Below are 25510 nucleotides of genomic sequence, written 5' to 3'. Positions count from 1 at the left end.
AACTGATGGTGATATCAAGTCAAAATGTATGCAGCTTTTATACGGTGGCAGCTCTAATTTCCAGTAGCACGGAAATTCTCCCAGTGGTTCCCTTGTTTTACTATCACAGCTAACCACCTATTTATGTGTTTCTTTATCTCAGCCTCTCTGTACCTCTGTGTTACATGGAGAGACAAGATGGCATGTTGTTTTCGTAGCTTGATACATACCACAGCCAGAATTCCAGAACACTACATACTTTACAGTTAAATGTTTAGGCCTCAAAAACAGGAATCAAATACTTTGCTTTCAACACTGCTTCCTTCATGAGAAGGAGAAATCTCACCCCTGAGGCTGGCTCCAGGGCCGTGGCCCCCCCCCCCCCCCCCCGGGTAAAACGCAAGCCCTGGAACAAAGCAGAGGCCTGGCTAAAAGGAATTGTTTGCTTGGTTAGCTTAGCTTGAGGCCGAATACAGGGAATTTGTTTTCAAGCCAGACAGGTGCACTTGAGGGTGCAGGAAGGGAGACTGGCATTTGGGATTGAGCCTCAGGGTGGGTCCATCTTGACCTGTTTTTATTTTAACTGATTAGTCAATCATGGCTTGTTGCTTCTTAAGTCCTAAGAATTTTAGAATTCAGGCAGCCAGTCATGGTTTACAATAAAGGCTTGGCACTTTGGGAGGCTGAAGGAGGTGTATCACCTGAGGTCAGGAGTTTGAGACCAGCCTGGTCAAGATGGGGAAACCCCATCTCTACTAAAAATACAAAAATTAGCTGGGCGTGGTGGCGGGCATCTGTAATCTCAGCTACTCGGGAGGCAGAAGCAGGAGAATCATTTGAACCCAGGACGAGAGGTTGCAGTGAACTGAGATTGCACCACTGCTCTCCAGCCTGGGCAACAGAGCGAGACTCTCTCAAAAGAAAAAAAAAAAGACTTGGACTTGTGATTTCCTTATTCCTTCATTGGAAATGTTAGGACGTGCCTTTCCTCCTGGATCTCAATATATTCCATCCAGCCCTTCCCACCTCCCTCACCCCCTCTCCAGCAGGGTCTCCCTCCTGCTGGTCACACAGCTGGCGACTGTAATTAGTCCTCAGGGCTGCAAGGAGAGTCTCAGCAATCCCTTAATGAATCGCCCTGAATCTAATAGATAAGAATTGCACAGGAATATTCAGGATGCAAGAAATGTTCCAGTTCTTTTTTTTTTTTTCATACTAAGTTTTATTGTATGCTGCTGCCAGTGTTTATAAAACAATTAGTCTTGTGAAATAGAAATTCATGAAAATTCAGAGAGGTAGATGTTAAGGACTGACAAAAGCAGAATTTTGTATATTATGGCCCATATGTTACAGGGATAAGCTTTTGTGCAGGTTTCAAATTTAGCTCTCTTGAATATTCACTGGATCATAAGAAGCGATTTGGAAAACCTTTGAAAGATTCATTTTACTACAAAAAGGAACAGACTTTCTGGGGTCTGAAGGGATTTGTACCTGAAGATACTCCAGTCAGCAGAGGGTCATGTTGAGCATTCTGCAGACCGAATTGTTTTAAGTCTGCAGCTGCCTAGGAAACTTGTACGCGTTTGAGCGTGATTGAGCCCGGCTTCCAGCGGGAGCTGCTGAACCACTTTCTTCATAGTGGCGATGCGGGAGGAGCCAGGCATGCTGCACATGAGGGCCAGGCCGATTCGTGGGTTGGTGAAATGTTCCAGTTCTGTATTAAAGAATCACAGGCTGGGCGCGGTGGCTCAAGCCTGTAATCCCAGCACTTTGGGAGGCCAAGACGGGCGGATCACAAGGTCAGGAGATCGAGACCATCCTGGCTAACACGGTGAAACCGCGTCTCTACTAAAAAATACAAAAAGCTAGCCGGGCGAGGTGGCGGGCGCCTGGCGGGAGGCTGAGGCAGGAGAATGGCGTAAACCTGGGAGGCAGAGCTTGCAGTGAGCTGAGATCTCGCCACTGCACTCCAGCCTGGGCGACAGAGCGAGAATCCGTCTCAAAAAAAAAAAAAAAAAAGAATCACAAATGGTGAAAATTCCAATGTCAAACATGAAACTCCCAAAACCTTGAAGTCAGGGTTTATCTCTCACCCCTCTTGACACTTGTCAAAACAGCATGCTGGCTTTGACCTCCTAATGCATCCAAACCTGCCCACTTATCAACAATTCCTGTGCCACCACTTGGGGCTCAGTCCCTGTTCTCTCTTCCCTCAGGTTACTTCAGTAACGTCCTACCTGATTTTCCCACTTCCACTAAACCATTAGTGCTCAGTCTTGAGATGGAACAGGGCTCCCTTTGAGGGTCTGTCGAGGCCCTCAAGCGTAGAAATAAAGAAAAATCCTAGTTCCTTTAAGGGAAATTCCAGGTACCTAGGTCACCTTGAGAAGTAAATGAGCAACCTGATAAGTAAATAGGTAAATAGTAGCTTTTTTTTTTTTTGAGACAGAGTTTCGCTCTTGTTGCCCAGGCTGGAGTGCAATGGCACGATCTCAGCTCACCGCAACCTCTGCCTCCCGGGTTCAAGCAATTCTCCTGCCTCAGCCTCCTGAGTAGCTGGGATTACAGGGATGCGCCACCACCCCTGGCTAATGTTGTGTTTTTAGTAGAGATGGGGTTTCTCCTTGTTGGTCAGGCTGGTCTCGAACTCCCAACCTTAGGTGATCTGCCCACTCTGGCCTCCCAAAGTGCTGGGATTATAGGCATGAGCCACTGTGCCTGGCCAATAGTAGTTTTAAACAACAGCCAAGGAAACTAGAGCCACAAACTCTTTGGTTCCCTATAGAAACTAAAGATAACATCTTCACATATGTCTTTGAGTTGTTTTTTATAAACCCGAATCCCCAGCAAATGCAAAATGCCATCTGCCGGCCTGTAGATCTCAGATAAGGGGAACGAGGACTGAACTCTGCCTGCCAGTTATTCTAAACTTCTTCCTGAGGTGCCCAGAGGAAGTCATGCCCACAGGCCAGAGCTCAACATTCCTTTTGACTGACCCCAAGTTTTTAAACAAAGCTTAATCAATCACAAGTCAGGAAATCTTTGAATTCACCTATGACCTTTGGTCCTCCCAACCCCATTTCAAGATGTCCTGCCTTTTTTAGGCCAAGCCAATGTATAGCTTCATTGTGTTGATTTATGACTTTGCCTGTAACCTCTGCCTTCCTGCCTATATTAGGCAGTTCTTGCATTGCTATAAAGAAATACCTGTGACTGGTAATTTATAAAGAAAAGAGGTTGAATTGGTTCACAGTTCTGCAGGCTGTGCAGGAAGCATGATGCCGGCATCTGCTTGGCTTCTCAGGTGGCCTCAGGAAGCTTACAGTCATGGTGGAATGCAAAAGGGGGGCAGTTACCTCACATGGCAAAAGCAGGAGAGAGAGAGAGAGATTGAGAGAGAGGGATCGGGAGGGTGGGGGGTAGGTGCCACACAACATTAAAGAACCAGATCTCATGTGAACTCAGGGCGAGAGCTTGCTCAGCACCAAGGGGATGGCCCAAGCCATTCATGAGAAATCCACCCCCACAATCCAGTCACCTCCCACGAGGCCCCACCTCCAATACCGGGGATTATAATTCAACATGAGATTTGGGCAGGGAGAAAATATACAAACCATATCACTGCCTTAGAAAAACCCTTATCTGTCAGCCAGTGGGGAGTTCTGGTCTTAAGCATGAACTGCCCAATTCTCCTTGCTTGGCGCTTTGCAATAAATGCCTCACTTTTTCTTGCCGTAAATCCTGATGTCAGTGTTTGGCTTTGCTGTGCCGGGTAGGTGGGCCCAAGTTCTGTTTGGCAATATTCTCATCTGGTTCCTCTTGTGCTCAACACCTCGCAGTGGCTTCCATTCCACGTGGAGTAAAAGTCAAAGCTCCCCTATGCACCTCTCTGAGACTTACCCCCAATGATGCCCTCTCCTCGGCCCCTCCTCTCTAGCCACCCTACCCTCCTGCTGGTTCCTGAACACCTCTGGCAGTCTCCCACTTGAGTAGGAAGAGTAGGTCAGGGGTCAGGACCTACTCTTATTCCCCTGAGCTTACCTCCCCACACACCCACCCCTACATGTCTCTATTTACCCCTGAGTCCCCATCACCATCTAGCAGACTGTATGTTTTACTTGCAGATTACATTTAATGATTTAATGCTTAATCTGTGGCTCTGCCTGCTAGTGATGTAGCTGTGGTCTTTTATTTGCTGATATATCTCCAGTGTTTAGATCAGTGCCTGGTACATAGTAGATGCTCAATAAATATTTGCTGAGTGTATGAGTGACTTTTCTGTGACTTCATCAATTATCTTTGAATTAATCTAGGACCTGGAGCTCAAGAACGTGGCTGGGAGAGGCCTGGGATCATGAACATTCTCTAGGCACCACCTCCACTACTGCGGGTGGAGCCCAGGTACTAGGTTTATTTTTTGGCACCGTTGTCTAAATAAGCTCACAGCAAGCTAATTGTAGGGACATTCCTTGTCAACTGCTGGCCTGGCCACTGGACTCCTCATGGCTGTTCTCAAGGTAGGGGCCTTAGGTTCCAGCCTTTTTTAGGTCCCATGCAGCTGTGTCCATTTAGGGTCTGGTCACCTCCGGGAGGCTCCTGTCAGAAACCTGCAATGTGCAGAAGGGAGGAGCCCTGTTTCCCTGGAGGAGGAGGGGCCCCCAGGCCTGTCCCTCTTAGCCTAGCTGCTGAAAATCCCCCAGAGACTTAAAAAAATACCCTGTCTGGGCCCCACCCTAGGCCAAATGAAATTGGAATCTCTGGAGATAGAACCTGGTAATACATACATGTTTCACATTTCTAGATTATTTTAAATGCAGCCAGGATTCACATCAAGTGTCCTAGGACAAAGGCCTCCTGGGAGAAAAAAATACGCATGTCCTTCCCTTCCTCCCAAAGGCAGCCAGAAAGGATAAAGAAATGAGCAAACAAGGCACTAATTCCCTAATGTCTAAGCCTGTTGTTGAAAAGATGAAGAAGATACCATTTGCTTACTTCCTTAATTAAATCCTTAGGTTAAAATTTTAGATGTGAAGTTACAGGATATTTTTGACACTTAAAAAAAAAAACATAATTTCACTAGAAGTGAAAAAGGTGTGATTATTTGGGCCCTTCCAATTCTGGAAATTTTCAGTTTAAAAATCTTTGTCCATTTGGTAGATGAAAAATAGTTTCGCATGTGTGCAACACATATTTCTTGAATGTTTTCTATATGCCATTACTCCATTGGACAGTGTTACTTTAATTTCAAAGTGTGTCGATCTTCATTGAGATTCAGCATATTTTCATATACTTGGTAGCTAATTATAATTCTTTTTTTTTTTTTTTTGAGACGGAGTCTCGCTTTGTTGCCCAGGCTGAGATGCAGTGGCGTGATCTCAGCTCACTGCAACCTCCACCTCCCAGGTTCAAGCGATTTTCCTGCCTCAGCCTCCTGAGTAGTTGGGACTACAGATGTGTGCCACCACACCCGGCTAATTTTTTGTATTTTTAGTAGAGACGGGGTTTCACCATGTTAGCCAGGATGGCCTCGATCTCCTGACCTCAAGTGATCCACCCGCCTCGGCCTCTCCGTTCTTTTGTGTATAGCTCACTCTAGCTGAGGTGAGAGTGGATGGTTGGAGGGGGAGGGGGCCAGAATGGCAGACAGAGATATGTCCAGAGGCCATTGCAGTGGTGCAAGTGTGAGAAGTGGGTACCGTGAGAAGGGGTCAGGTTTGGGATGTATTGCATAGGCTGGGCTAATAGCATTTGCCGATGGATTGTGTGTGAGCTATGAAGGGAATCAAGGATGACTTGGAGGTTTTCAGGCTGAGCAACTGAGTGGGCAGTGGCCTCACTTTCTGAGCTGGAGAAGGCAGGAGCCTGAGGTATAGTGGCTGGGAAGAGGAGGTGGTGGCTGGTCTTGCTCAGCTGGAAGCTCAGGAATGCTGGGCCAGGTTTCCAGGCCTGCTGGTCTTTGGGGCTGGGAGAGATGTACTGTGTTGTGGAAGCTGGTTCAGGGGATCGGTCTCTCTCTGCAGGTAAGGAAGGACACACAGCAGCAGAAGCCGATTCTTTCCACAGCCCAAGACACTCTCTTTCATATATATATTTTGTGAAGATTTTCGTCCCTGCTTCTCTATTTTCTGATTTTTAAAAGTGAATCTTACAAGCATTTTTCTTTATTTAAATACATACAAATTATACATTTAAAATAGAACATGGCATGACGGGAAAGTATAAAGATTTGCTCATTTATGTCTGTACTGTTGGACTTGTATGATGTTTCCAAATCTTTATAAATAGATGTTGCAATGGACATTTTTGGGTATATGTGTGTGCTTATATATTTGCTAAATTATCCTTTAGGATAGATACATTTCCAGGATTTCAATTGCTGCATCAGAATATAAAAGGTACAAAGCCATTTCATTGATTCTTTTGTTTCAGTCCCTGATGCCTCATCGAATCCGGGGCCAAGTTCAATCCTCCTTCTACTGCTCCAGACGGCTCCCCTTTCTCCCTCTCCCACCAGGACCCCTAATCTCCCCCGTTTCCCCAACGCTCCTTCTCAGAGCCAGGCTTCCTCTCACTACCAGCCAACCCCTACCCTTCTGGAAGTCCACCAGTAATCTGAACACATCTCTTGTATCTGCGCTAAAGCCACCATTGAGGATATTCAGAATTTTGCTGTGGAATCTGCTTGGAAAACTAACAGAGTATTAATAATATTTAGAAGAATTATGTAATAGAGGAAAAGTTATGGGGGATCAGAGAGATTTAAGTGTGTATTTTTGTCTTACCCCTTACTAGCTAAAATGTAAATGAATTTGAAGCCTGTAGGCATGTGCTTAAAAAATCACTGTGGGCAAGTCATGTATACTCTGTGTGAGCCTCAAGTGCTCAGTTAAAATGGGAAGAATAATCACTATATCCTAGGATTAGCGTGAGGGGTGCACGAAAAAGCACGTGAAACACACAGCCTCATATCTGGTGTACAATACCTTGTATTTATTTGGGTTTGCTTTCCTTCCATTCAATTTTCCCTTGGTTGCATCATCTTAGAAATTATGGCTAAATATTAGAGCTCTTTGTATCCTCAATAAAAAAGACATGGACTTAGATAACACTTTACCACGAAATCAGCTGAGGTTTGTGTTGCTTCTCAAATCTAGGAAGCACATTAGTCAGAGGCTGAATGCTAACCCTCTTTTCTCTGAGCCACAGTGGAAAAAAAGGAGATTTTCCTGTATCACTCTGATAGTATTCTGTTTCCTTCACCAATGTAAGTCTGTTATTGCAGCGAAGAAAATGCACTGATACCTGGATGAAAGGGGACTCCATGGAATATGAAGTTGTTTGAAAAGATATGAGTGGCATGCATTAAGATGCCAGGTTTTTATTTTATTTCTCTTCAGCTTGTAAACACTTCGGTAACCTGCAAAGATGCTGGAGCCGGTGGGGAAGAAAGTCCAGCCAGGATGTCCAAATGCCACTGCCACATCAGGATTACTAATGGGCATGGTCATCTTCTAACCAGTGAGCTTCTTTAATTTTGGGGAGACAACAAAAATGAATCAAAAGAATAATGTGGTTCTAATGTCATCTCTGAGAAAACTGATATCAGCCAAACCCTGTATCCTTAAGCCAGGCTGATCTGCCCGACACCATAAGGGCAGTTGGCAAATAGGCACACAGCAGTGCATTAGCTCAGTGGGCTTAGTTTTGGATGCTAAATTCCAGTTTCACTCTCATTGCCCTTGGCTTCTGCCAGGGATTTGGTCTCAGTGTCAGCCCTACTTTTGCCACATAGATTTTGTGTTTGAACTGTTTTTCCGACTTTGATACTCAGATCGCCTCACAACTCAAGCTCTGGCCTCCTCCTTCCTGACTGCTTTGAGTAGACACAGACCTACTTTTTCTCCAAGGACAAAATACTTATCTGGGCTCTGATCATGCTACCTTAGTCACCTAAATATCATCAGTGCTGATTCCTAACCACTCTGCCTATTGTCACCAGAAAGTGGCCTGATAGTGTTGGGAAGTCTTGCTCCTTGTCTGGGGCCCGAGGCCCTCTTTTGAAGTTTGAAGGCTCTTCTGAAGGTAGGTAGGTGGGGTTATCATTTGCTTAGCAGCCAAACCAAAATGTTGTATACTACCTGTGGTAGGTAGAATGATGACCCTCCAACAATGTCCACATCCTAATCCCCTGAACCTGTGAGTATATCGTGTGACATGGCAAGGGGGAATGAAGGTCGCAGAAAGAATTAAGTTGCTAATCAACTGATCTTATGATTGGGAAATTATTTTGGATTACTGAAGCAAGTCTAATGTAATTATTAGGGTCTTTAAGGTGGGAGAGGGAAGCAGAAGAGGAGGTCAAAAGGAGAGAGAGATTTGAAGATGCCCCACCCCTGGCTTTGAAAATGGGGAAAGGGACCACAAGGAGCTGGAAAAAGCAGAGAAAGATTCTTTCCTAGAGCCTCCAGGAGGACACAGTCCTGCTGACGCCTTGATTTTAGCCCAGGATGATCAATGTCTGACTTCTGGCCTCTAGAATTGTAAGACAATGCACTTATGTCCTTCAAAGCCTCAAAGTGGGGGCTAATGTTATAGCAGTAACAGGACATTAATATACCCTTCAAACAACAAAGAGCTTCTTTCTATTCAATAATGAATTTTTATAAATGAAACAAAAAAAATCCATCCTTGAACATGGAAAGTTAAATTGTCACCTCAAATGCCTGGATTACTGAATATAAATTGGTGTTTTTCTAGCCAAAATACTGATGTTTGAGAAGCAGAGAGGATGAGCTGCTCCTTCTCTTACAGAGATAGATGGGATCAGTAAGAGGAAGTCCCCTTTGATTTTAAACAGAGGCTCTAGGAAGGTCCAACATCTGTTCTGCCTTGATCTTGTCTCTGGTCATCTGATGGCAAGGAAAGGTGAACCCAGAGTCAGCAATTGGTTCAAAAGATAGTGTGCCCCAGTGCCTGGGCAGCCTGGCCTGTCTGCCACCCCAGGTCTCTGTAGAGCCCAGAAGAGCCCACCTGAAGCTCTCTCCAGATCCCTCTCAGCAGCCTGAGGGAGAGCAAAGGACCACAGGCAAAGATGTTTGTTCTAATTCACAGTGTCCATGTTTTTCCTGCCAACGAGTCACCCTGCTCTTGTAATTGACCCCTGCATGTCCTTGGGGGAGAAGTGGTAATGGTGGGAGAGGCCAGGGGAAGATCCAAAGGAGGAGCTGACTCGGGATCCCCATCCTGCCATTCATCCAGCAACATCTGCAGGCTGTGCAAAGCCCTGCCTTGCATCTCTGCAGGCAAGCTCAGGCTGCAAAATGAATGCAAGGCAGGTGTGGCAGTGGGGAAAAGAAGGCAAGGGGAGGAGTAACTGTGTAGCTTGATTTCATACTCTTAACCTTTTAGGAATTCTAACCTGAAAAATGTTGCCAGCTAAGGATAAGGTACTTTGCAATTTGTTATCCCATTTTACTCTCCACCCATTTTATAGTAGAGTAAAGTGAACTTTTACAATGTATCTTAGTCCATTCAGGCTGCTATAACAAATATACCACAAACTGGAGGTCCTAAAGAGAAATATGTATTTATCACAGTTCTGGAGGCTGGGAAGTCCAAGATCAAGGTTCCAGCGGATTCGTTGCCTTCTTCCTGGTTTTCATATGACCATCTTCTCACTGTGTCCTCACATGGTGAAAACAGATCAAGAGAGCTGTAAGGGCACGAATCCCATTTGTGAGGGCTCCAGGTTCATGATCTAATTACCTTTCAAAGAGAGTCATCTCCACCAACACATTAGGGGTGAGGATTTCAACATGTGAATGTTGGGGGTACAGATTCAGTTCATAACACCATGTGACAGGCAATATTCTAAAATATTCACAGAAAATCTAACTAATTTAGGTAGTAGATTTTGGATGGCAATTTGGATGGAGTCTGAAAAAACTTCCCCTTTACAATATTGCTTTATGGAAAAGAGGCTTGTTCTATAAGTGAAGAGTGGATGAGGCTTTTCCCTCATGACAGATTGTCTGAACCAGGATTCTTAGTTGCTCCTGTCAAGTCAGAGGGGCTTAGGATGTAGCCCCTTCAGTTCCTACACAGCCATGCCCATCGCAGGCAAAGTCACTTGGGGGGCTCCTCTCAGAAAACTGCAGTGTGGGGAACAACCCTTCTTGCTGTGGGTGAGGAAAACCCAGGTCAATCCTTCTCAGTAGACTACTCTGAGAACTCTGTAAGGAGCTTTAAAAATATCCTGCCTAGGCCCCACCCCGAACTAATGAACTCAAGTCAGGGTTGTGAAACATTGGCCTCTCTTAGGACAAAGGCCTGGAAAACGTTTCTGTGTCACATGACAAAAATCCTTTTTCTTAACCCCCGACCCATCTGGAGCGACAGACAAAACGAGCAAATGGACACACCAAGACACCAACTGGTTTCTGAAGGTTTCACCTGGTTACATCAAAGATGCAGAGGCTACAACTTTGTGCACATCCTTAGTCAAATTCTTAAATTGAAAATTTAGATATGAAAGTAATTGATCAAAATATATGGGCACTTTGGAGACTTTTGAGACAAATTTCCTGATAAAAAACAGAGTCTCTCCAGAAGTGTGAAGAGTGCCATTTCTCTGAGCCCTTGCTAACACTGTGCTTTATACTTAAAAAGTTTTGCCAGTTTGTAAATGAAAAATTGTTTTTCATGTATACAATAAATATTCATTGAGAAGTCACTTTGTGCCAAGCACTACATTGAGCAATGTGTTATTTTAATTTCAAAATGTTTAGTTGCTTGCTGAGATTGAACATCTTTTCAGAAATTCAATATTATACATATATATTTTCTATTTGTAAAGCTCACTCTAGCTGTGACAAGATGATAACTGCACAGTGGGAGGGGACTGGGGGGCCAGGATGGAGATAGCGAGACACATCCAGAGGCCATTGCTGTACTGCAGGTGGCATCCAAGGGTGGCTGGGCTGAGTGTGAGAAGTGGAGGTGGTGAGAAGGGGTCACAGTTGGGACATGTATTGTAGGGGGAGAGCTAATAGTGTGTGTTGATGGACATGGACTATAAGGCGAAGTGGGGAAAAAAAGATGACTTGGAGGTTTTCAGGCTGAGCAACTGAGTAGTTGGTGGCCTCATTTCCTTAGGTGGGGAAGACAGGATGGAATAGGTTAGAGTGGGGAAGGGTGGACCAAGATTTCTTTTATGTGCAAGATGTCTATTAGACAAGTGGAGATGCTGAGTCAACAGTTGGATTTACAAGCTTGGAAATCAGGAGGGATTAGTTTGGAGATATAGATTTGAGAGCCAGAGTACAGATAATTTCTAAAGCAGTGAGAATGGGTGAGATTTCTTAGAGAGAGAGAGAAGAGATAGATAAATGAAGACCAAGAACTGGGGAATGTAATAATTTAAAGTTCTGGGAGAGAAGCAGAGTCTAGAGAAGGAGAGAAAATGAACAACTGGTGAGACAAAATATCTAGTGAGTTTTCTATCAAAGAAACCTAAGGAAGAAATATTCCAAAAGTGTCAGCCGGGCGGGGTGGCTTGCACTTTGGGAGGTGCTAGGTGGGCCGATCACCTGAGGTCAGGAGTTTGAGACCAGCCTGGCCAATGTGGTGAAACCCCATCTCTACTAAAAATACAAAAATTAACCAGGCTTGGTGGTGTGTGCTTGTAATCCCAGCTACTTGGGAAGCTGAGGTGGGAGAATCGCTTGAACCTGGGAGGCAGAGGTTGCAGTGAGCCGAGATCATGCCATTGCACTCCAGCCTGGGCGACAGAGTGAGACTCTGTCTCAAACATCTCAAAAAAAAAAAAAAAAAAAAAAAAAAAGTGTCAACTGCAGTCAGTGGGATGGGGACAAGAAATTGATATTAACTTTGACCATATGTTTGATAAGAGTTGCTTTCGTGGTGCAGTGGGGACAGAATCATGATTACAATGGTTAAAGAGGAAGAGGAGATGGTGACAAATCTCTTGAGGAATTTTGTGTTGAAGGGAACAGAGAAATAAAATAAAATTTGTATCTGTTCTTGGAATCTAGGAAAGATTTAAAAACAATATGTTTGTAGGCTCATGGGAATATTCTTCTCTGTGGGAGAAATGGATGATGCCAGAAGGAGAGGGAATAATGGCAGAACCTTTTACTTATCAATGAGAAGTCAAGAGAGAATGGGGTGCAGACTGCAAGGGGAAGGATTATCTTTGGTTTGCTCAGGGATATTTGTTAGACAGTGAAAATGGAATATGGGGTACAAATGCAGACCAGTTCATGGATTTAGTGGGACTGAGATGTGGGCATTCACTTTGCACTCACATATGTTGACTGCTTTGTCTGCAACAACCTAGGTACCTCAAGACATGGAGATCAACTTGCTCCTCAATGCCACATTCCAAGCTATTTCATCTTCAAAAACCTCAGACTGAAGAATCAAGCCTTTTCTCTTATCCACTGCAGCCATCTACTCAACACCTTCCAATACCCCACACTCTGCTTCTTGAATCGGTGCATTTAGCATTTGGATCACTGGCTTTCTGTACATGGTTGCTCATGTAGAACTTTGGGCAACTCACTGTGCCCACAAATTATGAGTCCAATAACCTGTTGCTCCAGATGCTTGATTTCCTCAACTCCAGTGCCCTTGAAGTGAGGTCCACCTCACTCTTCTGATAGTGGCAGGAGGCAGTCAAATGCCTAGGCAGATGGGGTGGGTCCCCAGTGAAACTCCCCTTCAAACCAAAGACAGTTCAAAGCCTGAAAGCCAAGCTACAAGTCTTGGATAAATCCATGGACCAGACTGAGAAACTCTCTTCTCGTTTGGCATGCTTTCCTCTGATTGATCCCCACCTTTCACCTATTTTGCATATAGCTACCCTTTCCTAAGTGGTTTCTTGCACTGTGTTTCTTACCCACCTTTGATTGGTGCCTTTGTTTTAGCCTTTCTTGCATACTCATAAACCAATCAGCATGCACTCCCCCATTCTGAGCCCATAAAAGCCCTGGACTCTGCCACAGTTGGTGGGGACTGCCTGCCTTCAGGTGGGGGGAGCTACCCAACTTCAGGTAGGGGGCTGCCTTCTCTTGATCCCCTCTCTGCTGGGAGCTGTTACTCAGTAAAACTCTCTGCCCTGCTCACCCTTTGACTATCAGCATAATCTCATTCTTCTTGGACATGGGACAAGAACTTGAGACCTGCTGAATGTGGGTATGAAAAAGGCTATAACATCCCCTTTGGGGCTTCAGGGTCACTGGCATCCCTGTTCAAGCACCACCACATTCCCCTTGTTGGAATGCTGGTGCACAGGGCGGAGGCAGGTCAAGGCACCCCCAAACTGGCCCAGCTGTGGGCTGAGTGTGGATCCTGTGGTGAACACGGGATCCAGCCAGAGTACAAACCAGGTGTGGCCTGGCTCGTCGAGTGGCCAGGGTGCCTCCTGTTGTGAGCCCAGGGCTGAGTGAGGCTCAGGTGTGGGTTTTGCCGGCTGTGGATATCTCCAGCTGGCCAAGCAGCACTGAAAAATTCCTGCATCACTGGTACTTGCTTGTAGGGTCATAATGAAAATCAGGGAGTGCATCTTTTAAGGGGGCCCAGGTAAAGCATGTCCTCCAGTGCCAGCCACGTTTCACTCAGAAGAAAAAAGGGAAAACAGGCTGGGAGTAGTGGCTCGTACCTATAATCCCAGCACTTTGGGATCTTGAGATGGGCAGATCACCTGAGGTCAGGAGTTTGAGACCAGCCTGGCCAACATGGTGGAAACCTGTCTCTACTAAAAATACAGAAATTTGCCAGGAATGGTGGTGCATGCCTGTAATCCCAGCTACTTGGGAGGCTAGGCAGAAGAATTGCTTGGACCCGAGAGGCAGAGGTTGCAGTGAGCCAAGATCACACCACTGCACTCCAGCCTGGGTGAACAGAAGGAGACCTCTCAAAGATAATAATAATAATAACTTTTAGGATATGGCTGGAGATTAAAAGTGATTTTGCTGATGAGAGGTGGTTAATTTGGGACGATGAAGAGAGGAAGTGATTAGGTCCAGTTGGGGCATTACAGATCAGAGTGGGGTAAGCACGTCTCTGATTATGCTGAGGACTGAAGCAAATGGGATGTGTGGTATAGTGGAATTGGTCCTTCCTTTGAGGAAGGAGGGCCATCAAAGGAAAGCTGTAGATTATTTAGCTGTTGAGCATGTAAGGTGTGGGACCTTCTCAGTAGCAACTGAGGCAACTCCCAGAGCCCTGGCAACCTCAGGGAAGGACCAGGGTGGCTGATCTTTATTTCAGATGCCCTCAGGCAAAGTTCTTGGGGCTGGTTCCAGGTGTCCTCTTGTGGCAGCTAAGCATCTAGTCCAGGTGACTGATGTCTCCCTTGAGGGTAGGGAATGACTTCTTAGAGCAGATGGAAGGTTTCTCCAGCAGCTTTGTGTGTGACTCTCATATATGTTTTATTTTTTCCTGCTTATTTGTTTTCTGATTTGTGTGTAACTGAACCTTAGGCATTAAGCATTTTTCTATTCATATATTATTTACAATTATATTTTTATGTTGTATAATATTGCATGGTATAAAGCATAAAATGTGCTATTTTATTTCCTTATTGTTGGAAATGTATGCTATTTCCAAATCTTTGCAAATATATGTTACAATGAACATTTCTACATATATATGTATATTTTATTTGCTAAATTATTACTTAAGATAAATTTCCAGGGTCAGGATTATTGGATTGAAATATAGGAAAGGGACCAGGCGCAGTGGCTCACACCTGTAATCCCAGCACTTTGGAAGGCCAAGGCAAACGGATCAACTGAGGTCAGGAGTTCAAGACCAGGCTGGTCAACATGGTGAAACCTCGTTTCTACTAAAAATACAAAAATTAGCCAGGTGTGGTGGCAGGCACCTGTAATCCCAGCTACTTGAGAAGCTGAGGCATGAGAATCACTTCAACTTGGGGGTGGAGGTTGCAGTGAGCCAACATCACACCACTGCACTCCAGCCTGGGCCACAGAGCAAGACTCGATCTCCAAAAAAAAAAAAAAAAAAGAAAAAAATATGTGAATGGTTTACGGCCATTTCCATGACCCATTAGTTTTAATCCTAAATACATCATCTAATGCAGAAGGAAGTTTAGTTCTCCTTTCATGGCTCCAGGCTGCTCCTCCTTCCTTTATCCACCTCCTAATATAGTTCCTCAATTTCCTCTGACCCCCAAACATGTCTCTTTAGCACCGTATTTCCTGTTACCAACAGCTGTCACTCTTAGCCTCCAGAATTCCACCAGTAAATTTAACAGATCTCTTGGATTTTTGTTGAAGCTGCCACGAAGATAGTCAGAAGAATTTGTTCTTGAATCTGATTAAAGCAGTGTAATAGTATTTGGAGGTATCAGGTTATAGAGGGAAAGATTTGAGAGCTGGAGAAACCTAAAATTGAATTTTAGCCTTAGCATTTCCTAGCTAAAAATGCTATAAAACATATGCAAATGTAGATGTGTTATGAAAATTACCTTAAGCAAGTCTTTTATACTCTCTGAGCTTAATGTGTTGAACTATAAAATTACTCTAATGAGAACGCTTTCATATAATTGATGCATGAGATAAAGGCAAATGTGAAAATACCTTCTGGCACATGTCTGGTGTGTGAAAATTATTATTGCTGTTTCTCATTTTTTTTCTGTATTGACTGGCTTTTGGTCATTCTTGGATCAGATGACTCAGTGTTTGAGTCATTGGTGGTATCATTGCCTGTCAGTCAAAACTCCCAAGGAATACATCTGCAGTGGAACATATTTGCCTGTGTTACTTGCTGCAACAAAGGAGACCACACACCATGAGGAAATCAGGAAGCATTTCAGGATTTAAACCTGTTAGGTGGTTTTGGGGGGTGTCTGAAGAAGCAGGGTACTCTCCTGGGTTGGATACTGTCAGGAAGTAAAATTAAATCTATGCATGGACAACTTAATGTTTTACCTTGGAAGTGGGAGAAATGGAATGGAACTGAAGATGTAATTGGCGAAAAGGCAATGGCCACTCGTGAGCTGAGAGAGGAAGAAATTGGATTGTTTTTATAGTATTTCCAGTATTCTCGTGTTTGTATTCAGACATAACTTCAGAGGGATTTGACTTTTTTCCTACTCTATCATGGTCACACGTTGAATTGATCTGATGTAGGTGTTCTGTGAAATTGTTTATCTTCAGTAGAACATCATGGTCGTGCTGTTAGTGCAAGCTGACAGCTTTTGGATACGTTTTTCTTGTAATTCTTACTTTTGGTCAACAGCAGATGAAGTTAGGCCACAGGTAGTTAATCTATGATATTGAGATTTTTCACCATTACTGAGATTCTGCCTGTTGGGAGACTGTCTAGAGAACATTCTTTGTATTTGGACAAATTAGTACCTCTTACTCCATTTGTTATCAGATGAGTTGTTGAGTGATCTCACATGACAATGGTGATGTATTTTAGACTCAGTACAAGATGCATCAGTCAAGTGGTTTCTAGGCAATTATGAAAGACAAAATGACTATTCATTAGTTTTCCAAGGCCAGGGGCCCAGGTGACTAACCCCAGGCCATGAAAACATTAGTCAAAGTCCAAGTGGGTCTGCTGTAGGGATCTAAGCCATGACCCTTTCTTTCAGTCCAATCACAGACTATTCCATCTCTCCAATTGTACATATGTTGATGACACAGGGAGTGTTGACTATAGCATGAATTCCCTATTAACTAGTCCATTTAACTAGTTTATTTTGGGCCTTCACTGTAGAGGTAGTTTGTACTTAAGAGTAATACTGTATGGAGCACAGACCTTATTGAATGACAGTCACTTTTTAAAAAAAAAAAAAAAAAAGGAAAACCAAACCCTCTACTTCTAATTTTACTAATTTTATATATTATTTATGTAACAATTTGCAGGGAAAGATAAATAAACCTTCATGGCTGTATTTACATATATGCATATAAATTAGCATAAAATTAAATGATAAATGTAAATATTTTAACTATAACTTCAAAATATAATTGACCTGTTGATATTTGTTAAAACAATATACATATAAAATACTATCTTAATACACTGTAATGCTTTTAACAATCAAATCACATCAATTATCTTATATACATATTCCTTTTTTCTGTAATTATTGCACTAGTCTACTCAACCATTTATATTATTATATGTAGCCAAATTAACCTGCTTTTATCCCCAAACAAAAAAGCAAACTAGAAAACTGTTGAATTATTTTAAAATTTTGCCATTTTTAGCAAATTTAAGATAGCAAAACAAATGTAGGTAATCATAAAAGTCATTTGCATACCCTGTTAATTTGTAGCCATCTCAAGAAATAAGGGTAAATTAAAATTATATTTAGTCTTTTGAATCTTGTTCTTAGGAATTGTCTAGGTATCAAAAATTATTTCTTGATTCAATTTAATATTTGTCTTAGGTCTTAAAGTTGCTAAGGTTATGATTTTAATTAATACATTAGTTCTTTCTGTTTTGTTTGTAATATTAAAAGAAGTTTTATAAGATTAAATGCTTTAAAATAGCATCTATTTTTACGATTCTATTTAATTATACAATGACTCTCTTGATGAGAGGTTCCCATTACTAGTTCCTTTTCACAGATAAGTAAACTATCGACTAAGTATTTATAAACTATTTAGTATTGTTAGAAATCATTCTGAAGACTTTACAACTTAATTTCATTTTGATATTGTGTTTTATACATTGTGGCTATTTGGTCCAGATCTGGACAAAGATTCCCTTTTGTAATTTCATTTTATGGATAAATTTTGTCACATATGCTAAGAGTGTAAGCGAGCTGCTTTGAGTAATATTAGAAAGGTATGTTTTGAAGAAAATAATTCACGTGTCTGTTTTTTAAAGCCAATCAATATTTATATAGGTATGAAACAATTTTTACACTTGCCTTTTAACTATAATATAGCATTTGGGCAAACAAAGACAACATTTAAAGTGAAAAATATTTTCTCTCACTGATACTCATACTACTCACATTATTGTTGAGGTTATAATGGACACATAATTAAAATTAAAATACAGTTTTTATACTCTCGAAAGGGCAAAATAAAAAGTAATTATATGTATAATCATTTTGTAAATGATATACTTATCATTTATAAATCTCTGGATATTATAGCTTCATCTAGCAAAAAATATAATCTCTTAAGCAGGAGCAGCTGCATAAACTAATAAGGAGAGAGGCACGATTAAATTTTTTTCTAAGCAAGACAAAGGAAAGCTCCAAGTTTCCTGGCGTAGTTTTGGAAGTGCAATAGTTGATTTGTTTGAAGACTGAATTAATTTTGCAGGCACACATTTCTATTTTCAGGCTGTGAAGTTTGGGGGAGGTCTTGACGGTGGTGGCAGTGGTGGCATCCATGCACGGCGTGTGGAAGAAGGAGAGAAAGGAAGAGAAAGAGGCAAGGAGGGAGGAGGAAAATGAGGCCTTGAAATATCATACACAGTTCCTTGGATGGAAGGAGGAGCGAGGTGAGCATAACCTGGCAGCTTAAGCGGAAGCTGAGCAGAGGGGAGGGGAGCTCTGTTTTCCAATTAGGGAGCCCCCCTTGCTGTGAGGGACCAGCTGTGCACCAGCGGCTCTGTTTGGAAGAGCTACTTGCTGTGGGATGACTCATAATTCCTCTTCTAGAAACTGGACCTTTCCCCTGACTTCAGCTGTCTCCTCTTGTTCTGGGCCTGGACTTCTCTTCCTACAGGTCCTCCTAAGGAACTAAGTTGACCCTCTTCAGTTCTCGGGGTTTTCTGGCAGGCTCCAAGTTCCTGCTGACATCCTAAAGGCTAATGCTCTATAAGGAAGATTCTAGCTCCACAGCCTCCTTTTTGTCGGAGCTGAGATTATCCGTGGTTTTGCATTTCTCCTGAATCAGTGGGACATGTTTTTCTTCCAGCTGTGTCTCTCTTTTAACGAAAGGTTGGATTTCAGCTGATTAATGTATCTGAAAAAAGAAAAAAAGGTATGAAAAGTCTACATATGGCTGCACATGTCCCAGACTCTCACAAGAAGGGGAGGAAGTCAAGGTCAGGCTCAGGTTGGGTGGGGTCATGGCAACCTCCCTACTCACTTTCCTAAGGACATTCTCCAAGGGCTGCTGCACAGAGGGCACCCTGAGCACCATCCTGTAGCCACGGCTTCACAAGGTCACACTCCACATGTACCACAGAGCCACCCCAAGGGTTCAGCCCGGAGTCCTCCTCAGCACCTGGGAAGCAGTGCAGAACCGTAGAACCTTGGGAGATGGCCGGACAGATTCAGCGAAGAGTACCTATGCTCTGGGACTGGCCAGCACATCCAGCTCCCTCCTTCCTCTCTCTCATAATTGCATACATGGGTACATAAGGAAACGCTGAAAGACTAGTACAATGGACATCCCTATATGTACCTGCTAGATAGAACAGTTGACATTTTCCTATATTTACTTCTATCTCTGTCTCTTTTTTTCTCTGAAACATTTCAAAGTAATAGATGACTTGACATTTCAGCGTGCGTTTGAAAATCGTGTGCACATTGTACTCCATTTCCATATGTCACTGTGGTCCTTTGTTAAGCTCATTTTCCAGATGAGGAAAGGAACTGAAGCACAGAGAAAGAAGTTACACAGGAAATTGCAGACCTGAAATTTATATCCAGCTCTCACTAGCTCTGAAGGTTGTGAGAAGATTTTACAGTGATCTCTCCGACTGCGTGGAGGAGAAGGCCTCAGGTCAGTGCCTATCCTTTCTCACGTCTCCCTGGCACTCCCTTGTGTCACTTTTCAGCACAGAGGGCACTTCTCAGGTGTAGAATGATTGCAGGCACAAGATCTCTCTCAAATTGAATCATGTATTTTAAAATTTATATTTAATTTTATACTTATCTATCATTTATGGCTATATTTTTGCATATGCCCATGTTTTATATTTTAAAAATGCATGGCAGTGGATATAAAGAAACTTTTTATACACATCTACTTAAATAAAAGTGTTATAATATTGGTAGTACATGGCAGAAATTATAGCAAAAATTGTCCCTTTGATAGGTGAATTATTCAAGCTTTAGCAATAATGTTGCAAACTCTGTGAAAGGGTTGCTGTGGGTATACACCACCCTTCCTCTGGCCAGGTCTGAACTTTAGGGGGCATTTCTGATTCCTAGTCCTGTCCTTGGCTGTCTTGGCTGTCTAGGGGAAGAGGAGAACCAGTCATTGGTGTGGCCTAAGTCGAAGGAGGAACTGTGGTGAGCCTTCTCCCTGACCCCCTTTTCCCACCCATCCTGACATATTTCTTCTGTTTTGCATTCCCAGTGCCAGGGACTGTTTGTGTGTCAAATACGACATAAAATGGATATCTTTCCCATGAGCAAAGGAAGAGGTGGGGATGCTTACCCATCCCTAAGCCTTGGTTGCTTTCTCAGACACATTCTAAATAGCAAAGCAGTCTCCTCCAGGGGACCTTTAGAGGATGGGCTTCAGTGGCCCTCTGTGCAGCTCTCCTTGGTGGTGGTCCTTGGGAAGGTGAGCAGGGAGGGACTATGACATCTAAAGTCCAGGCTCTGACTACTTCTGTCCCTGGGAATCAGTGACATGTAAAGCTATGGCTAGATTTTTCATAGATCTCTTATTTGTATTCAAAAAGCATTCAGAAGTTTTTATTTAGCTAAAAGTTGGCTTTATGTTAAGCGGGAGGCAGTTGGCACAGAACTTGTCTATTGATTAAGGAAATATGTAAATCCTTGACAACCTCATGTCTGATAAAAGGGAATATGAGACACTGGAGTCTCCTCTAGGGGGCGCTAACCTCCAGAATCAGCTGTGGGGAGCCACGTGCAGGAAAGCCACCCTGAGTTGAAGAGGACTCACTGAGTGGTGCGCCCCCTGCCCCTGGCCATCTCTCCAAGGCAAAATGAACAGGCACGGTACTCACAGTCCTGCGCACTGGGAGGGTTTCCTTTCACTACTGCCTTTCAGAGCTGTCTCAAAGTGGGGTGGTAGTGCTGCCGCCCACTCCCAGATGGTGTCTAGATATCAGGCCGAACTGCCTGTCCAACAAGCCTGTCAAGTGATCATAGAGGAATCCTCATGAGGCCATACACATGGGTTGAGGGAGAGGATGCAGTGTAGCAAGGGAAGGGGGCCGGGGTTTCTGAGGGCCAGTGTAGCCGGGACTAGGGCAAAGGCACCTGCTGGAGCTCAGTACATATATAACACTTCTGCTTGACGATGGAGCACTGCTTCATATTCTTAACTTTATGGCTTGGGGGGTTAGAAAGCACCCAACACGTGACATGGAGCTTAAGGCATATGGTGATGGGTGGCCCATGGGCAGTTTTGTCTCTACTAAGGCCCAACAGAAATCTAAAAGCTGTTTCTCTAAAGGAGAGTAGTTACCAGCAGAGAGCCACAGAGCTTCCGCCAAATCCTGTGAGTCTTCACTGTGATTTAGCCTCGAGAGGTCTGCCAAACACTCCACGCAGAATCCCTATTTGCCATTGACCCTTCAAGCAGCGTCAGTTCTTATGGGTTCTATGTCCCAAGTGAGAAGCCTGTACATCAGCCTGGACCTGTTGCAGAACTCTCTCTTGTGGGTCTCACTCAACGCTGGAAGCTTTGTGGCTCACTAGGTAGATGAGTTGGAATAATATGCCTGAATGAGGAATATATTGCCTGCCAAACCCAGAGAGGTTCACCAGGGGTCGTGCCTCTTTCTTAGTGGTAGGAGGGGCCAGATACAGCAACACGCTCTTCAATATGGAAGGAATATGCCTCAGATCATTAAATCCTTCAATTTTTCACAAAGATAGGAAATTTCTGTTTTTTTTTTGTAGCATAATAGTATGATTTTTTGTTGTATGCTGTTGTATGCTATTTGTGGATTTTTTGGTGATATCTTACCAATGCAGCTAGAAGTCATTTCTTCCTTTTCATCAGATCCAGTCAACATAACATCATCAATGCAATTGACCAGAATAATGTTCTGCAGCATGAAAAATGTGATCAACATCCTCTACACTAGGGCTGGAGAGTTGATATATCCCTGCAATAGGACGGTGAAGGAAAATTGCTGGCCTTCTCAGCTGAAAGCAAATTACTTTTGATGATGTCTACTAACAGTAGAGAAACAAAGAGTATTCGCCAGACCAATAGCAGCATGTCAGGTGCTAAGGGATGTGTTGAAACTATGTTTGGAATATGCAGTTGAAACTATGTTTGGCATAACAGCAATTGTGTCACCATCTGATTAAATTTCTGATAATTGGAGTCACCATCTGATTAAATTTCTGATAATTGGAGTCACCATCTGATTAAATTTCTGATTATTCACTGCCATTCTGTTTACTGCACAGGTCAAATCAGTGAGTCAAATGGGGATTGGTAAGAATCATCACCTCTGATCTTTCAGAGGTCCTATGGTGGCACTAATCTCTACAGCCCCTCCAGGAATGAGACATTGCTTTTGGTTTGCTTAAATTCTTATGGGTAGAATCTGTTTAGTGGCTTTTACTTGGATTTTTCTATTATAATAACCTGAGCATACAAATCAAAATGGCTGCCACTTCACTTTCACCCTCCAAATCTCATGTAAAACATCTCTTGAGGCCCACCTGAACCAGAAAGGAATTCTGGGAAGCATGGCTCAGCCTAGCCAAGTTGATATTTTAAACTGTTTCAAACTATGGTCATCTTTACACTTTACACTTCAGCATGCTTTTGCAAATGATGACATTCTACTGTGTAATTGTATGCCGTTGTGGTACTGCGTTATTTTATTTCACAGATAAGGAAACTGAAGCGCAGAGATAAGAGAACTTGTCCAGGTTACACAGTAAGTGGGGGAGCTAGAGTTTATATCCAGCTCTGTCTAGCTTCAAAATCTGTGCTTTCTTTTCCTTCTTTCTTTCTCTCTTTCTTCCTTTCTTTCTTCCCTCCCTCCCTCCCTCCCTCCCTCCCTCCCTCCCTCCCTCCCTCCCTCCCTCCCTCCCTCCCTCCCTTCCTTCCTTCCTTCCTTCCTTCCTTCCTTCCTTCCTTCCTTCCTTCCTTCCTTCCTTCCTTCCTTCTTCAGAATCTCGCTCTGTCACCCAGGCTGGAGTGCAATGGCGCCATCTCAGCTCACTACAACCTCCGCCTCCTAGGTTCAAGTGATTCTCCTGCCTCAGCCTCCCGAATAGCTGGGATTATACGTGCACACCACAACACCCAGCTAATTTTTGTATTTTTTAGTAGAAATGGGGTTTCACCATATTGGCCAGGCTGATCTTGAACTCCTGACCTTGTGATCCACCCACCTTGACCTCCCAAAGTGCTGGGATTACAGACATTAGCCACTGCACCAGGCCAACCTGTGCTCTTTCTACTGCACTCATGCCTTAGGGTGTGCACATCTAATGGTATTTACAGGGACTTCATAGTACAATGGTATGCTACATGGACACAATGTTCAATCATATAATGAAAAAACATAAGTTATTTTTATTATTGTGTCAATGAAAAAGTCTCAAGTTAGAACCAGTATGTTTCTAATACCTGTCACCTCACTAACCTTTTCTTTGTTCTTTTTTTTTTCTGAGACAGAGTCTCACTCTCTCACCCAGGCTGGAGTGCAGTGGTGTGATCTTGGCTCACCACAACCTCTACCTCCCAGGTTCAAGTGATTCTCATGCCTCAGCCTCCCAAGTCGCTGGGATTACAGGTACACACCACCGCACCTGGCTATTTTATTTTATTTTATTTTTTTAGTAGATGGGGTTTTGCCATGTTGGCCAGGCTGGTCTCAAACGCCTTACTTCAGGTGATCTGCCCACCTGGGTCTCCCGGAGTGCTGGGATTACAGGCGTGAGCCACCGCACCCAGCCAACTAACACTTTTGTATCTCACTTTAAAAAAAGAAGGATCAGACCCTAGTCTTGGCAGTAACATACATACGCGCGCGTGCACACACACACACACACACACACATACACACACACACACACACAAACACTTAGTTAATTTTGTGGTAGGAGGTTTGCAATTCCTTTTGAAGTAAATTTATTTGAAGAGAAAAGGAAAAAAGAAAAGTAACTTTCTAAAAGAAGAGCAACCAGTTCATGTACTGGCAAAAGTTGTATCCAAAGTTGTGAATTCTATATGTGAATTACGTTCAGAATGTTTTTCTCAACCATGCATCTTTTCCTGGGCAGGAGCACTTTACTTGAGAAAGAAAACATGTTTTATCCATAGTTTCAGTAATGAGGCCACTAAAATATTAATTTTCTGAGCATTCTTAAACATAACTGAATCAGCTTCAATTTGCCTGGATAGATAGACATTTTAGTGGTTTATAGCAAAATGTAATAAACTGAATAACTGTAGGCTTTAATGTAATCTCACACAATCCTATTACATCCCAATTACTTATTTGACATTTTAAGGATAGTTCCTGCCTAAATACACACAATCCTGCAATTCCGAATGTCTTCTTCCTGTGTTGTTCCAAGGCAATCAATAGATCAGAAAGAATTAGTATCTTGCTGTGTCCTCCATTTGTAATATACACTGTCCCAGGAAGGCCTAATGCATCCCTCCCAGGCATAATAAATGTTTAGTGAGCACTGTTTGTGATAAGCTCTCCACTTTTCATTCCCACGAGTTTCAGGGCCATCATAACATCTTTTATTTCCCTTAAAGTAATGAACAAACCCAGGATCAATCCTACTGCTGCTTCCAATGCGTCAGAAAGGTGGGAGGGTGGCTGAGTTCAGCATAGCTTTTACACTGTAAAGAAGCTCCTTTTGAAAGTTAAACTTCAGGGACTTGGGGAGAAGGGTGAGAGAGGGGGTGAGGGATAAAAGATAAAATAGGGTGCAGTGAATACTGCTCGGTGGTGGGTGCACCAAACTCTCACAAATCACCACTAAAGAACTTACTCATTTAACCCAGCACCACCTGTACACCCATAACCTATAGAAAAAAAATAAATAAATGAAAAAAAAAGTTAAGTGTATAATGTATTTAGAGGTAGATGACAGGAGCAGTGAGTCTATATAGAATTATGCAGATTGAGATCTGTGGATAGAACAATCAACATGAGGTTCAGTTGTCCCCAGTCACTTCCACATAAGTGATGAGTTTGCTAAATGATTATGATATTATATGATTATGAGTCAGTGAATGTACTTATCCAAAATTAAATAAACTGCCATTTATTGAACATCTATTATGTAACAGGTTCAGAGCTGTATTTGTGGTAAACAAAGCAACATAAAATGTATCTGTCCCTGGAGACTCTTGGTTTAGATAGGATGAAAAGTAGACTAAATAAATCATAGTATAATGCGATGGGGACAAAAATAAAGGTGAGTGCCAGTTGTGAAAGTGGCACCAAAGAGGTTGTGATGGGGTCTACTTGGAGGAGTCAGGGCAGAGGGGCATAAGTGGGGTCTTGAACACTGAGTGGGAGTTATAGAAGCTTGAAACAAAGGTGAAGGGAAATGGAAACTGATTCCAAGCAGTAGGATTCATTTTAA

At 43.1% G+C, this 25510-nt stretch overlaps 1 protein-coding gene and 1 long non-coding RNA gene across 2 annotated transcripts in view; one reads left to right on the top strand and one right to left on the bottom strand.

Annotated features, from left to right (window-relative positions):
- Positions 1 to 22932, top strand: part of LOC126951425 (uncharacterized) — a 32170-nt gene extending 9238 nt beyond the window's left edge. The window contains exons 2-3 of the long non-coding RNA XR_007724465.1: positions 18341 to 19733; positions 20194 to 22932. This is a non-coding gene — a long non-coding RNA (uncharacterized LOC126951425). The remainder of the gene's footprint in view (positions 1 to 18340; positions 19734 to 20193) is intronic.
- Positions 1427 to 1643, bottom strand: LOC126951422 (guanine nucleotide-binding protein G(I)/G(S)/G(O) subunit gamma-5-like). The gene is given in 2 exon segments (XM_050785497.1): positions 1427 to 1570; positions 1572 to 1643. Coding segments are annotated over 2 exon segments (216 nt in total).
- Positions 22933 to 25510: the final 2578 nt, after the last annotated feature.

The sequence above is a fragment of the Macaca thibetana genome, chromosome 3 (genome assembly GCF_024542745.1).
Source record: "Macaca thibetana thibetana isolate TM-01 chromosome 3, ASM2454274v1, whole genome shotgun sequence".
Taxonomy (NCBI): Eukaryota; Metazoa; Chordata; class Mammalia; order Primates; family Cercopithecidae; genus Macaca; species Macaca thibetana.
This window is presented reverse-complemented; position numbering and strand designations above follow the sequence as displayed.